The sequence below is a fragment of the Grus americana genome, chromosome 17 (genome assembly GCF_028858705.1).
Source record: "Grus americana isolate bGruAme1 chromosome 17, bGruAme1.mat, whole genome shotgun sequence".
In the NCBI taxonomy this organism is placed as follows: domain Eukaryota; kingdom Metazoa; phylum Chordata; class Aves; order Gruiformes; family Gruidae; genus Grus; species Grus americana.
This window is the reverse complement of record NC_072868.1, coordinates 11,944,770-11,970,278: the sequence shown is the minus strand read 5'-3', so window position 1 is coordinate 11,970,278 and position 25,509 is coordinate 11,944,770. Positions and strand designations below refer to the sequence as shown.

At 54.0% G+C, this 25,509-nt stretch overlaps 1 protein-coding gene across 1 annotated transcript; it reads right to left on the bottom strand.

Annotated features, from left to right (window-relative positions):
* Positions 1-1,180: 1,180 nt before the first annotated feature.
* RBBP8NL (RBBP8 N-terminal like) lies at positions 1,181-24,641 on the bottom strand. The gene is made up of 15 exons (XM_054845530.1): positions 24,574-24,641; positions 15,838-15,906; positions 15,203-15,345; positions 13,852-13,894; positions 13,228-13,323; positions 12,748-12,860; positions 11,567-11,639; positions 10,124-10,290; positions 9,536-9,618; positions 7,910-8,073; positions 6,039-6,840; positions 5,597-5,705; positions 3,430-3,491; positions 2,987-3,113; positions 1,181-1,731 (listed from the first exon to the last, which is right to left on the bottom strand). The coding sequence occupies exons 3-15, from the start codon at positions 15,267-15,269 to the stop codon at positions 1,613-1,615; spliced, it is 2,025 nt and encodes a 674-aa protein (XP_054701505.1). The 5' UTR covers positions 15,270-15,345; positions 15,838-15,906; positions 24,574-24,641; the 3' UTR covers positions 1,181-1,612.
* Between the last annotated feature and the right edge of the window lie 868 nt (positions 24,642-25,509).

Below are 25,509 nucleotides of genomic sequence, written 5' to 3'. Positions count from 1 at the left end.
CATCCAACGAGCTCTGCAAAACTGTGGAGATGGAAGATGAGAGCCATCGCAATAATGTGTCAGCTTGGGAAGTTTAGCTCTGAAATATTCTGGCAGCATCTGCCCCTGCGGGTTCCCCCCCGCACCCTTCCTGCTCCCGGAGCTGGTGGGCCCCTCCGGTCCCCTTTACCTGGCTCCACAGCCATCAGCCGCCCAGCCCGGGGCAGACCCTGCCGTGCGTCCCCGGGGACCGAACCGCATCCCCCCGCCCCGGAGGGCCCCGGCCCAGGAGGCGGCACTGCCCACCGCACAGCCCGCCACCCGCAACCGCTCCAGCGCAGCTGAGCCCATCTCCCTCGGAACAAGCATCCTCCTCCCCGGCTGGGCGCGGGGCTGACATCCCCCAGCCCTGCTCCCCTGCAGCTGGGGCTTTTTGGGGTGGGTTTGTTGTTTTTTTTTTTTCCCCTGCCTGCTCGCTCTGAGGAGGTGGGAACGCACTGCGGGGGGTGCAGAAAGGATGCTCTTGACAGGCTGGGTGCTTGGCTTGCTGCGCCTTGCCCTTCGCTCTGGTGAACGGGCAAGTAAAACCACGTTTAAATAGAAATGACTGCAGGTAAAGGTACATGAGGCAGGGCGGGTACCGCCTCTGGCACTTCTCCGCTGGTCTCCCTCTGTTTCGGCCCTGTTCTCCGCACATGTGCTAGGAACAACCCAGCCCGGCTCCTGGTGCAATGCTGTGGCTGCAGAGATGCTTGCTGCGGCCCTTCTCATCCCATCCCTGGCTAGAGAGCCCTGTCACTTGACACTGAAGGAAAACTTGCCCATGCTTAACACATCAGAAAAAATTGTTTAAGAACAGTTTATGCAGGTGAAAACGAGCTCCCAGCAATCCTGCCAGGGTCAGTGTGAACTGCTGAGCTGGTGCTCTGCTGTGAGCCACAGCTGGGTCCCACTCACCTGCCTTTTCCAGGCATGCAGGACACCTTGGGGACAGGGAGCACACAAACCCTCCCTTCCCATGGTTTTCTCCCTGCCCTCTCCAGGGACATGTCCCACCTGCCCGCCCACATGCTTGCTCCTCACTTAACTAGAAAAGAAAACCACGGGCTTTCTCCAGGGCAAACAAGATCTACACATGTACGAAACCTGGGTAGGGATTTAATCAATGCAGGTTTGTGCATGGGTGTTCAGCTTGGTCACCACTCTTCAGCCAGCCACCGGGACATCGTACATGGGGAGCGGGGTCTGGGTAGTCTGTTCTTGCATGAAATCCCAGGAGCAACATGGTCCTGATCCAGGGTGAGTGTTGCAAAAAGGCCATCTCCTCTTCCTAGCGTCGGTCTGAGGGTCTGCTCTGGCACAGGGCTGGGGGTCACTGAATGCGCTGCTCCACCAGCAGTGACCTGGCTGCTCCAGGTATCACCTGCACGGCTCTTCCTTGCCTAGCCTCTCCCGGGGCACCGACTGAGAATTTTCAGGGTGCTCTATTCATTAATGAGTCCTTACGAATTCCCCACTGCCTGGCCCAGCACGGCAGGAGGAGTCGCTCTCCCAGCATGGGTGGGATGCTGAGGTCTCTGAGCCCTCTCCTTTGGTCTGCAGCGTCTGTGTCACTTCTCATCCTGCCCTGCTGTTAGCTCTCCTTGGAGATATTGTTGTGGGAAGCAGAGCAGTTCTCCAGTTCCTTCGTGATCCCTGCTGAGCACTGCTCCACTTTGGCTTTCTTTCTTCCTCTCATTGACTTCTTAGCTCCTGTAAACAGCAAGATGACCGCAGGAGTTAACCACAGAACAATGGATTTACATGTACGAGGTCAGCATGGCCTCGTCCCAAAATAGGGACAGCGCAGGGGGAAGCAAAGCTCAGCAAAGATGAAGAGAAACCCCTCTCACACGTGAGATTTGCAGGTACTTGGGGGAGGATGTTGCGACCCTAAAAACAGAAATAACATGTGAAGCAGAAATAGAGAACTGACGTGGTGCAGGAGTGTACCTAAAAGGGTACCCGGACCAGTGGGATGCATTTATTGGATTTCTCCCCCTTCCAATGTGGTACATGGCACACATCACATTCTGCGAGAGGGGTTATGCCTCTCCATCACCCCATTCGTGCCACAACTGCATCCAGCCCTCACTCAGGACATCCACAGTCCCGGAGGATCGGATGGTGTCCACCCTGGGGAGCACAGGGCAGCTTCCTCCCCATTGCTCCGAGCAGCTGGTTTTGTAGAGCAAATCCTCTTCTCACTCAGCTGGGTGGTGTCCCCTGAGAGCACCGGCACCTCCGAATGCTGGGCAAAGGGCAGCGCTTGCCTGTTAAACGAGCTGCCTTCGTGCTTAAGCAGCAGCCCTCTCTACATTTATAACTGGGGCAACACTTCCCTGTCTTTACCAACAGCACAAAGGGGGTGAATAGCGGGGTACTTCTGACAGAGCACTTTTTAAGGCTTGACAGGCACGCTGGCTTATCTTTGCTCTTATCAGGAGCAGTTTTCTGCTTATTCACCTGTAGGAAACACGGGTACAACACATTCCTCTGTCAGCAGGGAAACCTCCACAGCCGCACTGGGAGATCAACAGAGTTGGCAGGAACCTTTCTCTGAATGTCAATAACTCACCCCTGGGAATTTGGCCTTCTCCAATCATCACCTCCCCGACCGGCTAAGCAAACACAAGGGACTTAGCCCTGTTAGCTTAGGTGCTCGGGAATGCTCTCCTGGCCACCCTGCCCAGGCTCCCCTGGCTAACCATTAGCAGGGCTCCTCTGGCTGGAGATAGAACCATTGCCAAAACACTGTGCAGTGTGTTTTATCACAGGGAAATAGAACACTCCGCTGTATCATCACCTTGAGCAAACATTTGTTTGCAGGGTGGCATGCACTCGGCAGAGAAGCACCCTCCTCTCCGCTGCAGGGAAGGTGCCCTCAGATATTTCTCACAGGAGCCCCTTGGGAAGCAGCAGAAGCTGTAGCCCTGAGCTGATGCCACTAGGAATTCCTCCTTCCTACCTTTTGTCCAGGGATCCTGTCCTCTTTTTCTCTTCTTCTGCAATGCATGAGCTTTGTCTCTGGTGCAAAAATATCTCCCTTCAGCCTGAGCTTCTTGTAGGGTATCATCTTCATATGGGGCAGCCACCTACACCAACAAGAAGGGCAGTCAGTCTACAAACTACCCTGCTTTCCCAGGTGGCTGATGGTCCGGTGGCATTGCTGGGGACCTTTGTAACCACTGCTACACCGGTACAAATGCTGTTGTTCATAAACCCTCTTGACTAGCTGAAAGGGTGATATCTCCGTCCCTCAGCAACACGTTGGGTAACAGTGTGGGAATGGGATTTTGCTCTTCGTGTAGAAAAAGCCATCACCTCCCCGAGTGAGATCAGGTGGGGACAACCCATCTTACGCCTCTTGGACCTGACAGCCTGAGCTAATGGCTGAGGAGAGCAACACACCTCGCTGTCTGTTGTGTCTGGCTCATCAGACTCCTGCTTCTCAGACTCAGCGTCATCGTCATCTAAGGAAACACAAAAGGAAGAGTTTTTTTGGCTGATGGGGGGCCTGACAAGCTCACGAGCAGATGCAGACCCACCTGCCCAGGCTCTGAGAGCCATCGAGGCAGAAAACAGATTCAGCAATAAACTGTGTTGCAAAGCAGAGGCACTCTGAGCTATGTGGCTTGAAATGAAAGTTTATGGGAGATCCAACAGGACTCTGCTGGGGAACCAGCTCCCAATAAAACTGTATCCATAGGACTTGGCTACCCCAAGGTAGCAAGTGCTGCCCTGAAGTCCATGGGCCTGTGCAGGTCGGGAAGCCAAGGAGTGTTTAAAATCCCAGACTGTGCCTTCCTGTTAGAGACCCATGTGGAGAGAAATGTGTCTGGGTAAAGAGGCCAAAATGAACGATCCTGAAGTTTGCTGACGGTCCCGGTCGGTGACTCTTGGCCGGGAACGTGTGCCAAGGAGCAGAGGAAGGAAAGACGGGGGAGCTGCTTCCCTGCCCAGCAAAAGGATTTTGCTGCACACAGGCCCCGAGGCTGCACAACCCCAGACACGTACCTGCACGCACCAGACACGCACCCAACCTTTGCACAGAGCAAAGCTGCCCGGGCCAGCGACCGAGCCTTGCCGGCGGTGGCATCACCCTGTCTGCACCCGCAGCGGCACACCCGTGCTGGCCGTGGAGGGGACGGAGCTGTACCCTCTGCGGGGCAGGGGCATCGCAGGACCTCAACACTTGCTGCTGTAACTCTGCCGCTGACACCCAGGTCTGGCCGGGGTGGGACTGTGGGCAGGGCAGCCTCCCCTACTGCTCCTGCCCAGGTGGGAGAGCAGAGGGTGCTGCTTTCAGGCACTCCTAGAGCCCCTGTAGTCTGATCCTCTCCTCACCTTATCCTTCTGTGGGTCAAGGTTCACTAGAAAGTGCAGAAGTATTTGTGTATTGTTTCCTGGGCTTTGTGTCAACCTTAAGGTGAGAACTAAAGAAAGTCCTGTATTCCCACACCCAGAATGTAATCAGCTGAAATTCTTCTGCTATGATGCTATCTCCTTAGCATGTAAATCACAGAGGACTCCCCCCTTTTTTTTTTCTTTCTTTCCACCGTGCAAAATCCTGCTCCGGAGAGTGTTCCCAAACCGCTCCGACACGCCCAGACCAACTAATCCAGGCGAGCTCAACTTTCTGGCCGAGCCAGTAAGGCTGGTACCAAGCAGCTCTCAGCAGACGTGCTTCCCGCTCCGCTCCCCATGGCTGCTGCTTCGCACCTGCCTGAGCAAACCTGGCACCCACGTCCCACGGCGGTCAGGCAGGGAGAAAGCACTGCATGCCCCCAGACTAAGGGCACTGCTGGTTTTGGGAATGGAAAGGGCTTTTACAGGGGATGGAGCAGGGAAAGGGAGGAGAGCATCCTCTCCTACCTGCTGCAGGTACCAGCATCCCTCGCTCCATGCTCAACCCTACGTGCTGTGCCAGCACAGGACACGCTTTGGAGCAAGGGGGCACAGACAGGGATGGTTTTTCCAGTGCTAGTCCTGCCAACATTTTGCATTTTCCCCATCTCTGCTGGGGAAACTTCTGAGCTTCTGCTTCCCTGAGAGGGGCAGGCAATGCTGGAGTAGCAATGTCTTGCCACAGCTCACCATGGAGTGGGTTTTGCCAATGGGGCAGTGCTAAACTGACCTCTTTAGTTCCTGGAGAACTCTGTGCCACCCAGCAGCTGAGTGCAGGGTGCAGGATGCTCTGCAGGGTGTGCAAGGGCACCCCGTGGGTAGCTCCTGGTCTGTACTGGGCAGAGACATGGGGCTCTTCTCCAGAACAGCTGGGGTTATTTTCTCCCTATAGATACTGAACCTGAATTTTTGGCATCCCTACGGTTGAAAATTGAGCCCTCAAGGATGGAAATGTGAAACCCAAAGTTCCCCCAATGGCCCAAAAGAGCTGGGAGCCAGGAGCACCCGGGTCCCTGGGTGTCCCGTGCTGGTTAGCTACTGCTTTGGTCAGTGGGGATTGCAGGTGCCTGCAGAGCCCAGCACAGAGAGCTCCTGGCTGTAAGATACCTTCACCAAAATGCACCTTTTGCTCTTTCCTTCTCAAATGTCACGTTTGCCTGGGGCTTTTTACCTGCTTCTCCCTTCTGCGCGCTGACATCCAGTCTCACCCCGGTCTCTGGAAGGGCTTCTGGGTTGCTCGGCGTGGAGTTGTTTGCCAGATGTGCCTCTGAGAGCGTGAGCTGTGGGACACAGGGAGCACAAATGCTGCCTTCGCCAGGCAGGACCAAAGGGCCGTCCCCGGCCTCTGTGCAGTGACTGTGACACCCGTGGGGATGAGCACATGTGCTCCCTGTCCTTGGACTTGGCGCCAGAGGGGAGGGGAGCTGGGGAACGAGATCTAGGGCTGAGTGGCTGTGGCTTTGCCATGTGCGAACATGTCCCCGTTGGCTTCACACACAGCACAGCCATCTTCCCACGGGATGTTAATGGGGTCATAACGGTGCCAGCACCAGTGCCAGACACCCTGGGGAGGGGAAGGGGCCATGGCTGATGCCAGCATGAGCTGTACTCACCACAGCTGCATCCTCCTCCTCGACAGCACCAGGCTGTGCCCAGGCGGCATTGGGCCAGCGGTAGGGGAAGCGCAAGTCGTCCTGCTCTGTGCCGTGTCCCCTGCAGAGGCTGCGGGCTGCTGGCACAGGGGGAGTCTCCCCGGGACTCAGCTGTGGGCTGCCGGCCCCCCGCGGCTCCCGACAGTTGTGCCACCCTGTTTCCTTGCCACGGCCGGAGTCTGACAGATCCAGTGGTGCGTCTGCACCATCATCGCTCGCCACCTTCACCTTTTCTCGGAGCTCAGAACTGTCCCGGCTCAGCCAAAGCTCCTTCTCTTCCTTCCCATCTGCATCATCCTCCAGGAAGGACCTTTCCTCCTTGCATCCTGGCACGATGCTCTGCCATGGGGAGAGGGGCCGCTCCTCAGGCATGAGCTTTGGGTCTCCATGTGCCCGCTGGCCTGGCTGGCACTGCTGCGTGAGGAAATGCTGCAGTCGTTCCCTGTGCTTGAGGAGGTGCAGCTTCTCTTCCAGGTGCTGATCCCTCACGTACACCATGGCGGCAGGGAGCTTCAGCAAGGCTGCACGATCTTCCCAGCTATCGCGCGACCGTGTCCTGCTGTCGGTGTCTTTAGCCCGGAGCAAATGGCTGGAGAAGCTGCTGCCATCCCGGTCAGCCGAGGTACAGTTGCTCATCAGCCCCAGGTGGTGCAGGGAAAGGTGCTTGTGGAGGAGGCAGAGCTGCTCTCTCCGGGTGGTCAGTTTTAGGTTTTCGTAGGATGGAGCAACCTTGGGGGAGTCCGGTTTGCTTGCTGTTAAATAACTAAAATAAGCAGGAAAAAATAATCATATTAATTAGAAAATTTTCATGTGATTTCCCAGCTCATGCAGGTGATGTGTATGGTCTTTCCTGCTCTTTCTCTGCCCTGTTCCCTGTTGCAGCTCTTGGCCTGTGCATCACGCTTGCCTCCGAGTGCTGTGCTGGGGAGGAGAGTCCTGGAGGCTGCAGGGGTCAAGCAGCTGGCAGTGGGTCTCCGCACTGCACACACCGCAGGAAGCCATCACCATCCCACCATCCAACAGCGCTCTCCTGTCCCTGGGCCACCGCAGCTCTGGGCAGGTGGTTGAGCGAGCGGGGGGATGCAGTGACCACTCCTGTCACCACTGCTGCTGAGAAGTCCCTTGTCAAACCATGCCTTACAGCCAGAAGCATCCTAACTACCCCCCATTGGGCTTTCTTAGTGCCTTGATGGGCCTGAAGACCTCCAGGACTGAGGAAGCCCACCTTCCCCTAATGTCACTCAGTGGGAGATTTTTACAGCCGTGCTAAGGTCGGCATGGTGAATGAACCCGCCCTGCAAACCAAGTCCCTGCTGTTGCTGGTTATTTGGCAGCTTCTGTGTGTGCGAGCTTTTCCTGGGAATGTTCGGGAGACCTACTCCCACTCTGGGAAACTCGCTGTCTCTACAGGTGAACTCACTGGCTTTGCGCAGCCCTCTGCGCTTCCGAAATCAATGGGGAGGATAAGCCCAGGGAAGTGCTGAGCCCTGCAGAAAAGCCCATTAGAATAGATAAGGAGGAGCAGGGATTGCTGCCTCCCGTGAGACAAGTCCTTCTCCTCCCGGCTGGAGGTGGGGGCACCCGGTTCACTTTATGGGTCTGTCTGACAAAGCTGGAGTAACGAGAAGCTGATCTCGTCATGCTGGATTCCAGTCATTTTTTGCTGGTGTAAACTGGGAGACCCCCTCCTCCCCAAGGCTGTGGGACAAGTCTGGAGAAGAAGGTGGGCAGATACAGCAAATGCGGGCCATCTCATGGCAGTCTGCCTGGTGGGACAGCTGCAACGGGCCATGGATCAGGCCCACACCGTGACCCAAGAGCACATAACTCACGCCTCAAGGCTGGGGCTGTGCTCGCGCTCCGATGGGAGAGGAGTCTTCCTTGCTGGTGGGGACACTGCTGCCCCCGAAGGACTTTTCTCCAGCAGGCAGGATCTGGAGCCAGGTCTCACCAGGGCGATGGTTCCATGCAGCTGGTTGGCGATCCTCTGGGACGCCTGTGGCAGGGGAAAGAAAGTCCCAGTGAGATGTTTTGCTCTGCACCCCAGGCAGTGCGTGGCTAAGGGGAGCCTCGCCGAGCGGAGATGCAGCTCTTCACCAGCGTGAGCAAGACAGACATCTCCTAGGTGCTCTGATACAATTCTGGGCTACAACTCACCTGTATTTTTATTGGTTTTCCCAGGAAATTTCCCCTTCATGTTTTCTAGCGGGATCTACAGTAGTCTTTATTTTCTGGCTGCATGGATTTGTAGCCCAGGCAGTCTTGCGCCTCCTCTCAAGTCAAGCCATGATTCAGTGGCTTAACCAAGATAAGACTCTGCAGATTCCCCGACCCCTAGTCAGGCCACTAGACTTTATTCATGCAAGCTCCTGGCATGCTCTGATTTGATGGGTGTATTTCCAGTGGAGTACCTGGCTGTGAGGCCAGTACATCATCATCTCCATCTGCTGTCATCAAAGGCTCACCACATGTTCTGACTTGACTTTCCCCTGCCCACCTGGAGATGTCACCAACCCTTCCTGCCATCCCTATTAATTATCCTCATAGCCTGCCTGCAGCCTTACCAAAACCCCTTTTCACCTGCTCTTTCAAGTTTTCTTGGGAGTTCAGGTAAGCGAAGCCTGAGCCAAAACAGAAGCATCTATGTGGGTGTGTATGTGGGCTTGAGTTCCCACGACCAGGAACAGGGCTCCAGGTCCTGCAGTCTCATCTCCCAGTGCCCAATATCACCATATCACACAGCATCCCTAGGCTGACACATATTGTCTGTGTTTTAAAGGCATGGCAGGCTTGCATCAATGCACAAAACAGCAACCGCTGAATGCCAGGCCCTCTGAAAATACCAATATTCATTATGCTGCAGATGGAGAGACATCTGTGATGCTCTTGGGCAGGGCTGCTGTGGTGTATTTGTTCTCAGTACCCACAACTCCCACGGTTTATATGTTCTCCAGATTTTTCCATCATTCATAGTGCTCCAGCTTCTTGTTTGCCCAGATAATGGAGAGCTGACTCTATAACTCAGGATAAGCTACACTGAAACGTGGCTCAGCACAATCACCCTGGGTCCTTCACTCCTCAGAGCTTTCCCCAGCAAGACATCCAAGAGAGGAACCAGTGTGATGGGCAGAGGACTTAAGGATGCTAGACGTGTTGTCATGGAGGATAAACAAGGGAGTAAAGATGTGCGTGCTCACAGCAGAGACAGGAGCCTGTGCCAAACTCCAAATGCTTTGCTTGTAGTGAGTGGCGATTTCTGCAGAGAGGGTGCTTCTGGCATTTGGTAGCTGCCCTCCTTGGCTCTGGCAATGTCAAACTGCCCAAATGCAGCTAATTATTTTACCCCCTAAGTGCCTCCTACTCATTTGCTATCATAGTCCACCCCCCTTGATCCAGTTCAGATGACCACAGTGGTGGGGAGAAGGCCTGAGGACACCAGGCTACCTCTGGCAACTCACGATTTCTGCGAAGCTGACTTCTTGGAGAACAGTGCTCGGGGAAGTCCTACTGCTTGGAGAGCTTTTCTGTCCTGCAGGCTTTTCTGCAAAAAAAAAAAGACACAACCAGCCACCGTGATGGTCCCGCAGTGCTGTTGCAGGCTGCCCTGCCGCGTGCCGGAGTCCTGCAGCCTCCCAAGGACACCACTGGCTGGCACCAACCACCTCCTATTGAGGATTTTGAGCCAAAATTTCTGTCTGGCTCAAGCCACCACCTGAACACATGCACCTTCCATTGCATGTGTGGGTGGCAGCAAGGCGACGACATAGTCTCTGCATGAAATGGGTGGCGGGTCCACACCTGCACAGCACTCATCTTACAGTGAGGGCACCCAAGCAGTCTTTTGCTCTAATGCAGAGCAGCATGTTTCTTCCTTGACACACAGTTTCCTCCCCAGCAACTATTCTGGCCATGGCAATATCTGTCTGAGCTGCCAACGTCTTGGTCTTTGCCCTCCAGACCCTTTCCCAGAGCAGCTTTGCGCCACGGCTCAGTCACTCTTCCCATCCCCAGGTCCCTTGAGGGCAGTGGAAGCCAGCAGCACCCACCTTCTCCCAGCTCGAGGCCTAGCACATCATGGTGGGCTTCTTCTGCTCCCCTGTGAGCTGCTTTCTCGCTGCTGGCATTCCTGCTCGCTGGGGACAGTAAAGCCAAAGGGGAGCTGGAAGCTGAGCTGCTTTCTCTGGAGGTGATTCCTGGGGGCTTTGTCCTGTCCCTGTCGAGAGGAGAAGGACACAAACAAATGAGAAGGGGCAGGAGAAGGAAATCACCAGTTTGAGAGCCACTGTACCGAGAGTTCTGAGTTACAGAGCCCAATATATAAATATACACATTTATGCATATATGTATGTGGATATACCGGCTCCTCAGACTCACCTCCTTCCACTGCACCTTATCGCTAGCTCAGCTGCAGTCTGGAGCATGGGACAGAGCCAGCACAGCTCAAGGTCTGATTTCCCCACTTGCCCGTGGGTAATGTCGCAGGAAGCCATGACGTTGGGTAAGCCAAAACCCAGCTGCGGCTATTGCAAAAGCTCTGTGAGAACCTGTAGGTCCCTGGCTAGGCTTTCAGCCTGATGTAGGGGTGGACTCAGGACGGGGATGTGGCAGTTGTCACCCTTCACCATACTGAGCTGGTGGGGCTGATGCTCTTGGTCACTATGAGGGAGTCACTGAGTCTCGGAGCTCTGTGCTTATGTCACGGACAAAGTCCTGGCTGGACCCTGATGCTGAGACATGGGTGTTTGGCTGGAAATCTTCCTGTACAGCAGCCCAGGAGCGCTCGGTGCTCAGCAAACCCAGCCTGACCTACAGCTCCAAAACTCCTCAGGCCTTGGGAAGCATCGGGGTGTAAAAACAAGAGTTTCTCTTTAAGCGGATGGTGCTTCTGTGCTCCAAAGAAAATACGTTTCTAAACTAATCCCTTGGTGCTAATTCCTCTGGACTTTAAACCCTTGAGGAATGAGCTGATTTGTGTATATTGGCCAGCGTGGCAGGTTACTTGGCTTTCAGCACAGCACTCTGCTGGGATATGAACTTGTTGGAGCAGATTGCTTCTCTCTCGTAACCCTGAGTCCCTTGTGTGTCACCATCCTTCCCCCCAAACACAACCTGCTTACTGCAGACCCCCTCTGGCTGCTGCAGGAGGGAAGCTGGTGCCGTGGAAAAGCCATGGAAGCCCAGGTTGAGGTCCATAGCCAAGGCAAGCAGCCCAGGGCTTTCCTTCCCATGAGCGGTCCCCCATGGGGGGGTGTTAAATACTGTGTTCCTCCAAACTGAATCCTTGGATGGAGGTGAACAGGGAAGTGAGCAAAGGTCAACAAGGACTTAGAGACCATTACAGGTTCTAACATCTACAGGAATCTGTGGGAATCAGATGCTAAAATACCCCTGAGGACGGTGCAGTCTGGATGTAGCCTTGCTCAGCTGCAGGGTTGCCTCTGTCCTTACCAACACCCCTCGTAATGAATGAAAGCTAGGAGAGCACTTACTCCAGGCTCCGCAGCCTCTTCAGTTCTTCCTTGAGAGTTTTGTTCTCTTCCCTCAGGCGGTTCGTCTCGTTAGCTGCAGGGACACAAGTTGTGCCGTGGATTCAGGTGCTGCAAAGAGAGAGCTGATGCTCCTCGCAGCTTGCTGGGGTGCAAAGGGGAGGAGGAGGGAACGGCACCAGGTTTGGGAGGGATGCCGAATTTCCTTCCTTCTCTGAAAACACGCCAGGGGCTAAAGGATAAAAAGGAGCAACTTTCCAACTGGGGTTTGGTCAGGACTTGGGGGGCTGCTTACAACTCGTCCAGCTCGGGGAGAGAGCACGACCCAGACGGGGTGGTGGCTGTGGCATGGTGGGATGGACACAGCAAGCATCCTGCCTGTGAGCACTGCGGCTGCCTCCGATGAGCAGGTGCTGTGTTAGGGGGAGGGCTGGGGGCCTCGGGCGGGATCGGACGGCGATCGAGAGGGAGCTGTGAGCACCCAGCAGCTGGGCACTGCAGCGAGGAGGCAGCGAGCGGGAGCAGGCAGGCTCCCGGGCAGGGTGGGCTGTCGCCTTGGCTTGCTCCTGCTTGAAAGCAGCACTCGGGAAGCAATGGCATATCAGGGGAGATAAACCAAGGGCTGCTGGCACTTCTCCATCCCTCCTAATGCCTCATCTCCTTTACCCCCATGACCCTCCCTGGGCCAGCCAAAATTCCCAGAGGAAAAAGCCCTGAGCTCTGCCAAAGGCTCAGAAGATCCATCACACGTGTTGCTTGATTTTCATATACCCGTGCTGAGCTGCTGCTGTGACTTTCCTGTCTTTGCCAGAGTGCTGCTTCTGCGGTGCCAAATTCATCTTTTTTCCAGGCAGCTGATGTGGCCTGGCCAGCTCAGGGTGCTCTTGGCGTGAGCATCTCTCATTTTTCTGGAGGTGTGGAGGGCTGCAACGCCCCAGCTCTGCTGCTTCGTGTGAGTGGTTACATCTGCTTGGCGGGGACGTGGGCTGCCATCCACAGTCCTGGTCAGATCTGATTTTTCAAAGCCCCCACACTCACACTGACTCCCTCCCTTCTCCCCATCCCAAACCCCTCCTGGGTGCCTGGTCACCGGGAGGGCTCACGTGCAAATATCTGGGAGAAGCATTAACTGAGCAAAGCTTCAGCCAGCCAAAGCCGAGCTTACAGCAGGCGGCAGTACGTACTGAGGATGAAGATGTGCTGCAGGCTCTGGAAATGGGAGGTCTCGTACTCATTCTGCTTCTTTTTCGCCAGCTCCTGGGTGACCATGCATCTGTCGCAGAGACCCGCTCGCAGCCTGGAGGAAAACCCATGGCCGGCAGCTTGTTACCACACGGTTCCCATGGAGGAAATAAGCTCCTGCCCTCCCCACAGAGAAGTGTGAACACCCAGCCCACCACCCAGAATTGGTGAGAGGGGTTATCACCCGTGCAGCCCAGCCCCGGCCCTTCCACCCCTCCAGATCCAGTCCCACCACCGTCAGCTTAGGAAAGCTCCTCTGCACGTGCCCAGGCTCCTCCAGCTCTTCCAGCAACCACGTATGAGCAAGAGAGAAGTTCATGTGCTACATCCGCTTCTGGGAAGACGGCAAACCCCAAACTCTCCCCCGAGGAGGGTGCACTCGCTGCCACAGAAAAAGCACCCTATTGAAAAATAAATCTTACCTGTTTTCTAACACCTTTACATTTTCTTTAAGGACCTTCTGTTGTTCCCTTAACTGGTGATTTTTAGCAAACAACTCTTCAATTCTCTGAGCATCACTAATTGAAGAAACAGAACAAAGGAAATAGGGTTACTAGGTTTCTCCCCTAAATCTGTGCCTTTATCCACAGCACCCTGTCAAGGAGAAGGATTTCTGCCCTGAGCTCGCTGTACTGCTCACACCGGTATGGCTGAATTTCTTTTGCCTGTGTGACAGGAGGGGAAACAAATGTGTTAGAGCCCGGACGCTGCCCTGCGACACCCGCCTTTGGAGTTAGCAGCTTGCTTCGTCCCAGTTTATTGCTTCCCAAGAGAGCAAGCGCCCATTGGCATGAGCATCATCTGCCGGTGGGAAGGCAAACTGGAGGTGGGCTGGGATCACCCCAAGCCCTGCCTGCGCTGAGGGCTTGCACGGCAAAAGTCACCAAAAGGTTTGAATTTGGCAGAACCAGAAGGGCAAACTGTGCTCTCTAAATCAGGCAGCCTCGGAGGAGTGCCACGGAGGTCTGAAAATGAAACGGGAGGAACTCGCCCTCCGCCCCCCCGTCCTGCCGCAGCGTGGGTAGAGCAGACGTGGTGTTACTCACCGGCACTTCTCCGTCGTCAGCTCCGTCAGCTTGCTTTGCAGGCCTGGGATAATTAACAGAGATGGAGAGGTGGGTATTTATTATCAATTCCCCAGCACTCAGAAAAAAAATGCAATGGTGGAACTTCAGGAGGGTGCTTGGCTTTGCAGACACCTCATCAATTTACAAACCTTATTTCTGAGGAGGAATAACACACTGCCCGTGTTAAACAATATCACAGTTTAGCATAGCCGGAAAAGTTGTACAAAATGTGCACACATTTTGTATTTCCACTATTTAATGAGTCTGCATTTCCCTCTCACCCCCAAAAAGTCTGTTGCAGTTTTGTTTTTACTTATTTCTTATTGCAGCACACATTTCCCAGGTGGGCAGTATTTTATAATTTTAAGGGCTGCAAAGCATCTTGGAGGATATTTACAGCTGAACACGAACGGCTTTCGTTGATGGATCTGCAGACGTTACATCTTGTCAAATCCATTTCATGCAAAGTAGATGTAAACATGTGGTTTAAGTTGCTCAACAATTTCCGCTAACTCTCACATGGCTTGAAATTACACAAGAGAAGAATGAATTCATAAGCCAGAATCTTCCAAAAGTGCTGTTGTTTTGTTCATAATATTGATACTGGAAATTATTCTAATAGGAAAACAATTGGATTTGGCATTTGTTTGCTTAACCTAACGGTTCTTATTTTAATAACGTATGACCTGAGGAACAATTTATTCCCTAGAGGAATAAACTATCCAACCTGACTCTAAGGTTTTCTTTAAGAGAGCCTCATCCTCCTGCTGCTTCTGTCTTCTAGATTATCACATCTTTCCACTTTCTCTTTGATCCCTCAGTACTCAAATATACTCCAACCTACGTCGCTCAGAGAAAATGCCCGTTGGGTGTACGTGTCACTTCTGCAAACCTCCCAGTTCACCTTTCTCACAGGCCATGGCAGCAGGAGCAGGAAAGGAGCCAGATCCCCCAGGATTAATAGTTGGAGCAAGTGGGATTCCTGCAGGTGGGATATCTCCAGGGATATCAGATGCAGAAATGCCCTCTCTCTTCTGCTCTTCCTCATTGTCCAAAAATTTACTGATTTTCTCAGTAAAGCTCATTCTCCACTGGGATAAGGTGGATAAACCACAACAAGGTGCCATCGGATGGCGTGGTCCCCTGAGAGCCAGGCTGTGACTCTGCATCCCCATCCATCCCCTGGGTGATGCTTGCATTCCCTAATTCCCAAAGCTCCCTAATCTGCACCCACGCCTCCTCTCTTTGAATTATTTGAAACCAAACAGATCAAGGTGGCATTACAAAGAAATGACCTTGGCCAGTTTTTAGACTTCTTGTGTCTCCTTACCTTGGACCTCTTTATCATGGATTTCCTTGAGCTTATTCAGGAACTCTGCAAAACTCTCTGTGGTCATGTTCAGGGCTGTGCCGCACGCCGGGCTGCTTCCAACGTGAGGATGTCCTTTTGTTTCAAATTATTCAAGTTTCAATCTAAAATAGAAATTACAAGTCCAATAAAAGAGAAGTATCTTGTGTACGCGATGTTTTGCAAAGTCATAGAAACAGGGCAAAGCCCAAATCTAGAAAGTGAAATCCTTTGATAAACCACCCGGACGCATAAAGCAGCAGGCTCATCTGGGAACTCATTTTCAGACCTGTCCTCCCTGCCTCAGCCCCAGGCTGGGGGCACAGACAAAGTGGAAGAGCACTGAAAGCCCAGCTGAAAAATCAGGCTTTTCCTCTACTTTTTGAGCTGTTTAAATCGCATTTCTCTGGAATGAGGTGGGGCAGGGCATCTTCTCGAGGAAGGGACTGCAGGGCTCATGTCAGGACCACCTTGCTGGGGACAGATGATGGGACAACTCGCGACAACTTTGGTGCTTGAACCTGACAGACCCATCTCCCGCCGGGTCCCGAGATGCTCCTGTGCATCCCCCTCCTCCCTCTGGTACCACGCACAGCTTCCACAAAGGCAACACATACCGCTCGGCTGCCGTGCTGTCATTGCCCAGGCTCCTCACGTGGCCTCGCTGGCTGCAGCCTCTTCAAACCCTTGAGAGACACCAAACTGGGTGTTATTCACCCCATTTTACAGAGAAACCTGGAGAGGTGATGTGCAGAGCCGAGCCCCACAGGAAGCCTGGTGAGTGGAGAGCTGCTGTGGGTGCAGAGCTGGTGGTGACGTGAACTGGGGCACCCTGGGGTGCACTGGCTGCCCCCAGCCCCCCCATAGTGGGAGCAGTGTCCCAGGTCCTGCCCCTGCCTCAGTTTCCCCATTGATGTTATGGGGTGATTAATGCTCCATCATGCTGAATGCCATCACTTAGTAGTATTCAGTAACCACCAAGAACAGATAAAGTGCTTTTCTTTCTAAAAAATGGTTGCTTTGTCCTTTTTTGGTTGAAAACACCTCCAAACAACAGGAGAGGTGGAGAGCAACCCATGACACCCCTAGCTCAGTAAGCTGGGAAAGGCAGGAGGTAAACAAACAGCCTGAAAGTAAAATGGTTGTTTTCTAAGAATGTTGCCTAATTTTAAGAATTTTGCCCTAATCTCATAAATTTTTAAATTAGTAGAGGTGAAAAGCAGAAACTTTGGTGATGAGAAACCTCACTACATCATTGATGAACTCATTCACCCCTGAGATGCTGACGTTGGGATAAACTCTTTCCTTTCCATCAGCCAAAGCCTTGGGGAGTCTCAGATCCCCTGAAATAGCTGTGGGAACAGTTCTCTCCAGGACCATGGTGGTACTGGGGAGGGGTGCGTGTCCAAGCATCCCTGCAGAGCATCGTGGAGGGTTCCCCGGGGTTTGGGCAGGAGGGGTGTGCAAACTTTCTGCCCTCCCCCCGAGCAGGTCAGCAAAGCCCTGCGTGCTCCGGCGTGTCCTTCGGGACCACCCAAACCACACTGGAAGAAGAGGGACTTCCACGTTGGAGCATTCAGCATCACCGCATCGGAGCTTCTCCCCTAAAAGTCATGCCGGGTTACTGAGCTGCAGCCAGTAATCCCGTTCCTGACAAAGCACCTGGGCACTCAGCCTTCAACCACGCAGAGATGACCAGGGACAAAACCTCCCCTCTGTTGTTTGAAGGTGAAAGTCTGGGCTGGGACCTGGGCTTTGCAGCCCCATGGCAGCACGGGGAGGTTTCTACTGGGTTCCAGCACACTCCCAGCCGGCTCCGTGCCGGCAGCCTGCCTGTGCCTTTATCTGCATGCATAGCAGAGGTGTGCCAGATCGCCTGCATATGCAAGATGTGGGCACGAAGAGCTGGAAGAAGAAACTTTCCCCTAAAGCGTCTGATTTTCAAAAGAAATGAGGCACGCGCCAGTGAGCAGAAGCAGGGAGCTTGTCTTGCGTGCTCTTACCACGCTTGGATCAGCAAAATAGCTTCCTTGCCTTTTGCACAAACAAGCAGAGATCATACTCTCTGGAGAAACAATTTAAAAAAATATTCATTGCTCCCACTTCCCTGGGCAGAACCCACCCTTTCCCAGGGCTGCGTGAGATCTCCCAGAAAATAAAAGCCGCGCGAAGCACAGTGTGGCTTGTTGTGGCTCGCGCAGCTCTGGATCAGCTGCTGTGAAATGGGACTGTAACCGATCTCTGCTGCTCAGCCCCAAGAGCCACAGCTGAATAACGAGCCAGGTTGCCTGGTCCTACTCCAAAAAAACCCCCCAAGCCCCTGATGAAAAGACGTTAGTGGGAAGCACTTCTTGGGATCGCTGAGTCTTACATTCGGCTCTGCCCTGGGCAAAGCACCTCCCCCGGGCTGAAGGGAGGTTGTGAGACCCACCGCTGCCGTCGTGGGGCTGAAACCCCAAGCGCTGGCTGGGAAGGCTTTGAAGTACTCAAGCATTAATTCCATTGCATTCCCCAGTGCTGCAAACTGGGAAGGGATTGCAGCTGGGGGCAGAGCCACCTCCGGCAGTGTGGACTGCTTACCATGATTGCCGGTGCTGGATAAGCCCCTGCCCGCCCCAGCGCTGCCCTCTCCCCAAGGCTGGTGTCTTGGAGGGCTGAGCAGCACCCGGTACGTCCAGCCATGGGGCTCCAGCTGGGACATCCTGGGAAGGTGACATCCAGGCTGGGGCTCATGCCAGCCCACGGTTCAGGGAGCCAGGGACGGGCTTGGATGTGGCTGGAGGCAGAGGGCGTGGGGGCAGCCCAGGTGCTCAGTGCCGGATCCAGATCCCGGCTGCTGTGACTCAGCACTGCGGGCAGAGCCCAGCAGATCAGGATTTGGGACTGGGGTGTGGGCAGCAGCTTTGCCTTCTGTGCATGGCTGTGGTGCCACCAGGGCTGATTTTCTTTTCCTCAGAGCCCCCAGGTCAGTGGGGATCTGTGACCTACTGGGGATCTGGTCAGTGGGGAAAAGCTATTGCCATTTTCCATGCTTTTTGAGATGCCAGCATCCATCCCTGCCTGCAGACGGGATTGCCACTCAGCAGCAGACCTGGCAAGCACTTTGGTTCTCCGGTCCGTACACACACAGGGTTACAGAGATGTTGCATGAGCATTTGCCCCTGCGTATCCCTACCCAGGATTTGGCCTTTTGCTGCAGCAGAGCAACCCCGCAGACAGCCCAGGCTCTCTGAGGGCTTCAGCTTTGCTCCCTTCTTGCCTGGTCTGGACTGGCCAAGGCATGAAGCCGCAACTCCCTGCTCCTCTGCTCTGCTTGAGAGGATTTATTGAGGGAGATTTATTGATGAAGACCAGACCACAGAGTCCCTCAGTGTGGAGCTTGCTCCCTGAGACAGGGATTTCATTTACAGCCCTGAGCCCTTTCCAGAGCTGTCACTGTAATATACACCCGGCAGTGCTGGATGCGGCCCTGCGGCGGGGCTGGGAGCAGCCCTTTGGCGTGCCGGTGGGGCCAGACATATTTCAAAGTGACGGGTACCCTCTGCAAACAGAGCCCCAGTGTTGGGGACCAAAGGCAAACTCCCCATCCAGCCCCTAAATCTGGCTGATTTGGAAAGCGCAAGCCCCAAGGCAGAACAGTTGCTGACGGCTGTGGCTTTGCTCACCTGCTCTCCACGTCCCCCGATGCTCAGCTCAGGGTGGGACAGGGGGCCCAGGTGGGGGCACAGACTCCTCGGCACATCGGCTCTCAAGCACGGGGCTGGGACAGCCCCCAACATCGCATGGGTACGGGTGGCATCGCTCCTCGGGGCGGGATGCTCCTGACTGCGGCCAGGGAAAGGAAAAGCAGTAGGAAGGTTATTTCCTAGCCCATGCCAGGGGGCTTGGGAGGGAATGGACTTGGACAGCCAGCTCTGACAGCACAGCTATTCCCCACCCCCAGGTTCCTGGGGGCGTTTCTGGCCTCTTGTTGCCATCCCCAGTGCTGCCTGCCGGCCACACTTGCATCGAGCCGTGGCACATCCCCACCTTCAGCACTGTATCCTTTCAGAAGAATAAAGCAGCTCATTAGCTAAATGATCTTAAGGCATTTAAAAAAAAAAAAAAGGCAAGACTCTGAAGTTCTGACACTGACGGATCAGTGAAGCTTAATGGATTTACAACCAGATATTTCCCCATCAGCAGCGCTGGAGTTGTTCAGCTTCAGGCAGGATTTATGTAATATACCTTTTGCTGGGTGATTGCCGGGCAGGACTGCTTTCACCAGCCAAACTTTCTTTTCTTGGCTACCCTACTATGTTCTTGGTCTAATTTTAGAATTATAAATTGAATTTATACTCAGAAAAGCTGCCTGATCGCTCATGGAAAATCTGCAGTGCCAGGAGTATTTCACGGGCCAGCATGAAGCTGATCCGCTTTGCTGATGTACTGTGCACTTGGCAGATTGGAGAGGGGGTTTTTTGTGTGTGTGTGTTGGGGATATTTTTTTTTAATGGGCATTTATTTATTTGTATGACTTAACGTGGTATAGACTGTCCTAAAATGGAGCCCAATGCTTGCTCTCCTTCGTGCTGGTTTTGCATGCGGGTATTGGATACGGGCTGGCATATTGCAAAATTACCCCCTGACGGGTGAGACAGGAGGAGCAGCTTTGGCTCTCACCTCACCAAGGAGGAGAATTCGGTGCCTTGCTCAGCCTCACACAACCCAAAAATCCTCCCCAAAGCAGGGCAGCTGCTCTGTGCTGCTCCACCAGCCTGGGAGCCAGTTTGCAGCAAGCCCTTGCTGCAGACACCCTGCCCCAGGGTCGCCTCTGCCGACTGAGGATGGGGATCCCACCCAGGCGGTGCGGAGCTGCAGCGGGGCTGTGATCTGCCTCGCTGGCCCTTTAGTTTCACTGGGGACTGGTGCTGGTCACAGCCCCCTGAACAAGCCAAACAGGACCGGCAGCACCAGGGAGATGCAGCCCCTGCTCAGGTGCATACAGACATACCCCATTTTGGGGAGAGGAGAACAAGAGCCAATGCTCCAAGAGAAGCCTCAAGTCCCAACCTGCACACTTATTTACTTCAACCTTATAAAATCTGTGTTGTCATAATACAGAACAGCCCCAGCTATCACAAAAGCAGCAGCTCAATTTCTCCCCCATCACCCCAGCCCTTTGGAGGCAGCTTCTGCTTCTCTAACCACAGTTGCAACCACCAACCACCCTTATTTCCAGGGGACACAGGGACACCCCTCCTTCCAACATACAGTCTGTGCTGCCCTGGGCTTGCAGGATCACTAAAAGCAGAAGTTGGTCCTCTGCAATACCTGAACATACCTGGGAACCAGACTTTGGCTTTTATATATCAGGGTGACCAGTTAAAGGGTCTCTTCTTGCACCAGCCCCAGCTGGGAGGGAGGCTTTATCCTCCTGCTCCCCAGCTCCCTGCTGCTTTGCTGAGGTTTAGCAATAAGTATTTGTCCTACTGCCCAAGGAAGAAGGAAGGGCATTTGGACCCACCAGCCATGCCATGATGCTCCCCAGAGCATGGTGGGCTTTGGCTGGATCTGCAGGCAGGTCTGTGTGCCTGCATGAGGATTCACAAGATGATTAAAAGTAGCCACTTATCTGCCTGTGCATCTTGGGGTAACCACAGCTTCTATAAACACTACTTAATTAACACCTCAAAATGCTCTGGGAAGTGGGTAATGAAGCATTATCACATTTTTCAGGTGTTTTAATTGAGAAGTGGTGAGGCTCAGGGAATAGCTCAAGGCCCCGTGGGGAGCAGAGGCACACAGCCGCTGCCTCCTCCCAGCCCAGCCAACACACTCCTGCTGCCTCCCCTGTCCCCAGAGCCCTCGGCTGGGGAAAGCGGGTGGTAAATACCCTGGGAAGCTCTGACAGATGACAGTATCACCCCGTGCTCTGCTTGTGATCCTGTTACGCTGTGCACAGTGCCTGGAGAGCATCTCAGTCTTCCTATCTTCTCCTCCACAGCAGAAGACCTTGACAGAAGCGTGCCTTGGAGCCCACGCTGCTCCTGATGGATGGAGAATTCCTCATTCATGGTCCCGCACAAGCAAGCGGGTCTCGTGTGGGGTAAGGGGCATGAAGATCCTTCGTAACCATACTCACAAACTGGCACCTCTGCTCCTGCTGTGTTAGGGTGTGTGTGGGCACCCCGAGTCCATCTGATGGCCATGCAAATGAAAAGAATAAATCTCTCTCCCCTGGATACAGCACAGGTTATGAAGCCCTTAACTGAATCAACTTTTCTCTTCAACACTATTTAAAAAAAAAAAAAAAAAAGGATAATGTGCTAGAAAGATTGTCCTGCAAAACCATCCTGGGTGCTTGGGCCCCACTGGTTGAACCGGGTCAGCCGGATGGAGGTGGGACAGCCTGTGGCACTTCTCTGTAGGAGCTCACAGGACCTCGGGGTGCTGGATCTATCTCCATAGCCAGGGCAGTTTAAAGGTGGTTCACATCAAAAGCTGAACCAGGTGGCTGGGATCCCCTGCCAATGGCGACGCCCCATTGGTGGATGCCCTAGCTTTCAGGGGGGCTGGAAGACCACATCAGGCTTTTATCCACTGATGTAAGGCTGAAGTCTCGGTGGTCAGTAAATATTTCTCTTTTATAACAGCAGGAGCTGCAGGAAAGACTCTATGTGCTTTGAAGACCCGGGGCAACATCTGTGTTTGCTGTTATTCTGCAAAACAAGCTCCTCATCCTCCTACAGGACACCTGCATGGGACGTAGTCTCCTTGGCCATCAGTGGCCGCGAGCTGCTGGGACCATGGTGGTGCCTGGTTTGGGGCAAGGGGAGGCTGAGGGGCTGCGAGAGGTCATTTCATTCACAAGGATCTGCTCCACGTGAGCTGTGCTCGCTGGTCCAGTCTTGGGCAAGACCTCATGCTTTGGGTTTCCCCGTACATCCCACATGGCTCTTCTAAGGCAGTGACGGAGCACATGTCCTGACACTGCTTCTCTGCTTTCAAGGCTCCTTTTGGGCAATTTGAACAATGACAGGGTTTCAGGTGACATGCAACTGGGGCCTCCTCAGGCCGAACACAAGCAGGGCAGGGAGGGTGGATGATTTCTGTTCCCGGCCTTGGCATCTGCTCCTGGTGAGGTTTGGGAGCCAGGTTCCCATTCCTGACGTGGTACGGGAATGGGCGCATGGTGCTGGGCAGCTGGAACAAATAAGCTGCCTCTGAAAGCCCAGGAGAAGCTTTGACAAAAGATGCCAAGGACTAATTCCACCAAATCTCTGTCCTTTGGGAATTTCTGGAGCTCATATTGAAACAGGTGGGAGGTCCTGCTTACCTCCTCACTTCTGGGGAAGGAAGGAAAGTGCCCAGTGCCTCTAATTTGGAAGAAAACCCCACCCAGCGTGGCTTTACCTTCCTCACAGCTATACATCAGTCCACCCAGCTGTAGGAGCGTTTGCCAAGCAGAGCTAGTCCGCTCCTGAGCACAGCCCCTAACACACCGCATATTTGCAGGCTAGCCAGGACATGTGCACCCTCTCACTGGATCGAGGGCAAAGCTCAGTGGGAGATGCCATATTTGGGAAATATCTGCTTCTTCGACAGCTTGCACAGGACCACGCTTCCCCGCTTTGCTGGGCAGATCTCTGCCACCTTCATCCTACATCTGATCCAGATCAAGTGGTGACTTGATTCTCTCCAGGGCAGCTCTGCTCCACTTGAGCTTTATCCCCACTGTGGCATAATGGATGGGTCCTCTCTTACCAGCTCATCCCCACACTGTGCCATCCAACAAGCGAGACAGTCGCAGTCAGGCATTTTTATGGGCTGAGGCATCTCTGCTTGTCCCAAATGCTTGGTGACGCATTGGTGTTGGGGACACTTTGCTGCCCAGGCTGTGTTTTGAATCAATACCATGCATCAGTGTCCCGTGTCCTCCACTGAAGCTGTGGGAGTATCTGCGGTCATCTCCCCTGCAAGTGCTTTCAGGGCATTCCCCATCATGGGGCTGTCCCAGCAGAGGGGACAAGGAGCAGGCGATGGGGACAGTCCAACCCACAGCAGCAAAATCCCTGTGCAGGGAAGCAGCTTCCCCCCTGCAGCAATCCCACCATCGCTTCCTTTGACCTGGATTTAAGGCAGAGGAGAGCAGGGAGGGGCGTGACAGTCCCCATCAGCATCACAGATCGTGGCTGCGGCTGCCCCTGGAGCTCTGGCAAGCTCCAGCGTTGCTGAGTATTTGCACTGCCTGCAGGAGCGTATCTGCCTGCCCTGGGAGGGCACCAGCAGGATGTCCCAATGGGAATGCAATGGGGTCAGAGGGTCTGAAGGTGGTGGGGACAGACAACCACCTCACCCAGCTAGTGGGGGTCACCGCAACCCAGCTCCCACCTGCCATGGAGGAAAAAAGGGTTCTTATCCCTGGCAATAGAGATGCAGTTGATTTAGGGTGGGAAAGGAGCCCCACGACCCCATTCAAAGTTATTTACTGCCAAGCACACGCATGGTTTGGCACAGCCCAGCGCTGTGTGAGATGCTGCATGGGAGGTGGATCAGGCACGAAAGGAAGTGATGCCCCCCCCCCCACCCGGTGTTGGGCACTAACGCCCGGGTGAGTGGTGCTGCCTGCCCGGGACGGGCACCGCTGCCAGCCCACACGCTCCTGTGGTGCATCCCGATGTGGCCACGGACCCGGCTCTGCTCACACCACGACTGTCACACACCCTGGATGTTTGCTCAGAGAAAGCTTTGATGTTTGCTGCCTCTGGTCCCTGCTCTCTAATGCAAACGTGACCAGATTCCCCGGAACTCACACAAACCCTGACACCCACAAACTGCTCTGACCCTCGCACAGCTATTTCACTTCACCCGAGCTAGAGCTGGATGCCGTTTCTTTGCATTTCAGATTCCAGTGATATCTCATTACCTTTCATGCTCAAGTGGAAAACGCCAGAGGAGAAGTTTTTGTTAGAAGAGAGCAGAGCCCCGGGGTCCCAACTGGGCAGTGGCTGCGCAGCCCGGGCTGGCTCAGCTCCGCTCCCTGCCGACCCCACATGCCCGCAGAGGCAGAGCCGCTCCTTTGCAACAAGCCGTCAACTCCCCAGCTGCTAGAAAAATCCAAATTTCTTCCACAAACTCCGAGAGGGGACAGAAAAGCAAGCAAACCTGTGGCATGACAGCCTCTGCCCATCAGATGGGAGCTGGAGCAAGCTCTGGCTGCCAGCACCAAGTGACAGCTCTCCCCAACATGCTGCTGTGTGGTTTTTGGGCAATTCTCCATGCGCAGCTCAAGCCAGTTCCCTTCCCAGCTATGCAACGCTGCCGAGGATGCCGGGGACAGATAAAAAAAATCAGTGCAGGCTGATACTCACATTGGGGGGCTGTCTCTGTGTGTCTCTCCCTCGACTCCTCTGGCTCAGTTAAGTTGTGATCAAGAGACGGTCATCTGGGACACGGGAGACAGGAGTGAGCAGTGTGGGTGAACTTGCACAGACAATAAGCCATAATTTTTCTTTGCAGTCTGACTGGCTCTACTGGTTTGTGTTTCTTTGCCCCAGCAGCAGAAAGGAGGCTCAGCTTAACTAAAGCTGCCCAACAGGTTCTGCTATAATACAAAAAAAGTGGCAAGACCAGTATGGTTTGAACCCAGATAGAGATTTGATTGTTTTCCCATAATTACAGTTCAACCTGTGCTGTTGGTTGAAGTCAATCACATTAGCAAACAGACCCATTTAAATAATTCATCTACCATTAAGAAGGGAATTTTTTTCATTTTATATAAATTTTATCTCTTTCTGAGAGGAAGAGAAAAAAGAAGAATCAAATGTGACAGCAGCATCCTCCTACTAAACTAGAGTGGCATGGCCCAGAGTACACAACAGCCCCCAGCCCAAACAGGTTGGGAGAGGGGCAGGAACATGCCCAAATTGACCCAAATGGCTACTTGCAAGTGCAGGATGAAAGCCTGTGGTCCTGGGCTGCCTCTTGGGGGCACTTTGCAGCAGCTGGAGATGCTTTGGGGACCAGCAGGGAAAGGCTGGGTGATTTGGGTGCTGATCCTGGCCGGCAGCCCTGGCTCAGCCTGGGGTTGCCTCCCATCTCCAGCTGCTGACACAAGCAGCTTCCACCCCGAACCGTGGGCTGTCGGAGCTGAAGGTACATGGACACGTCCTGAGCCTTTGAAGTGCAGGTCTTTCAGCATCCTCTGGGAAAATGCTGGCACTGATTCCCCTGCCCATCTCCGCGGAGGCTGGGCAGGGACAGCCTCCCCCCGCATTGCTGCAGACAGCGGCAGCTCACAGGGGCTG

Excerpts from the sequence above, each read along its gene's own strand:
- RBBP8NL (XM_054845530.1), bottom strand. The coding sequence starts at position 15,269 with ATGACCACAGAGAGTTTTGCAGAGTTCCTGAATAAGCTCAAGGAAATC. Across the intron at positions 6,841-7,909 it reads CACAGCCCCAGCCTTGAGGC|TTATTTAACAGCAAGCAAAC; the intron begins GTGAGTTATGTG and ends TGCTTATTTTAG. Across the intron at positions 3,492-5,596 it reads CGCGCAGAAGGGAGAAGCAG|ATGACGATGACGCTGAGTCT; the intron begins GTAAAAAGCCCC and ends GTGTTTCCTTAG.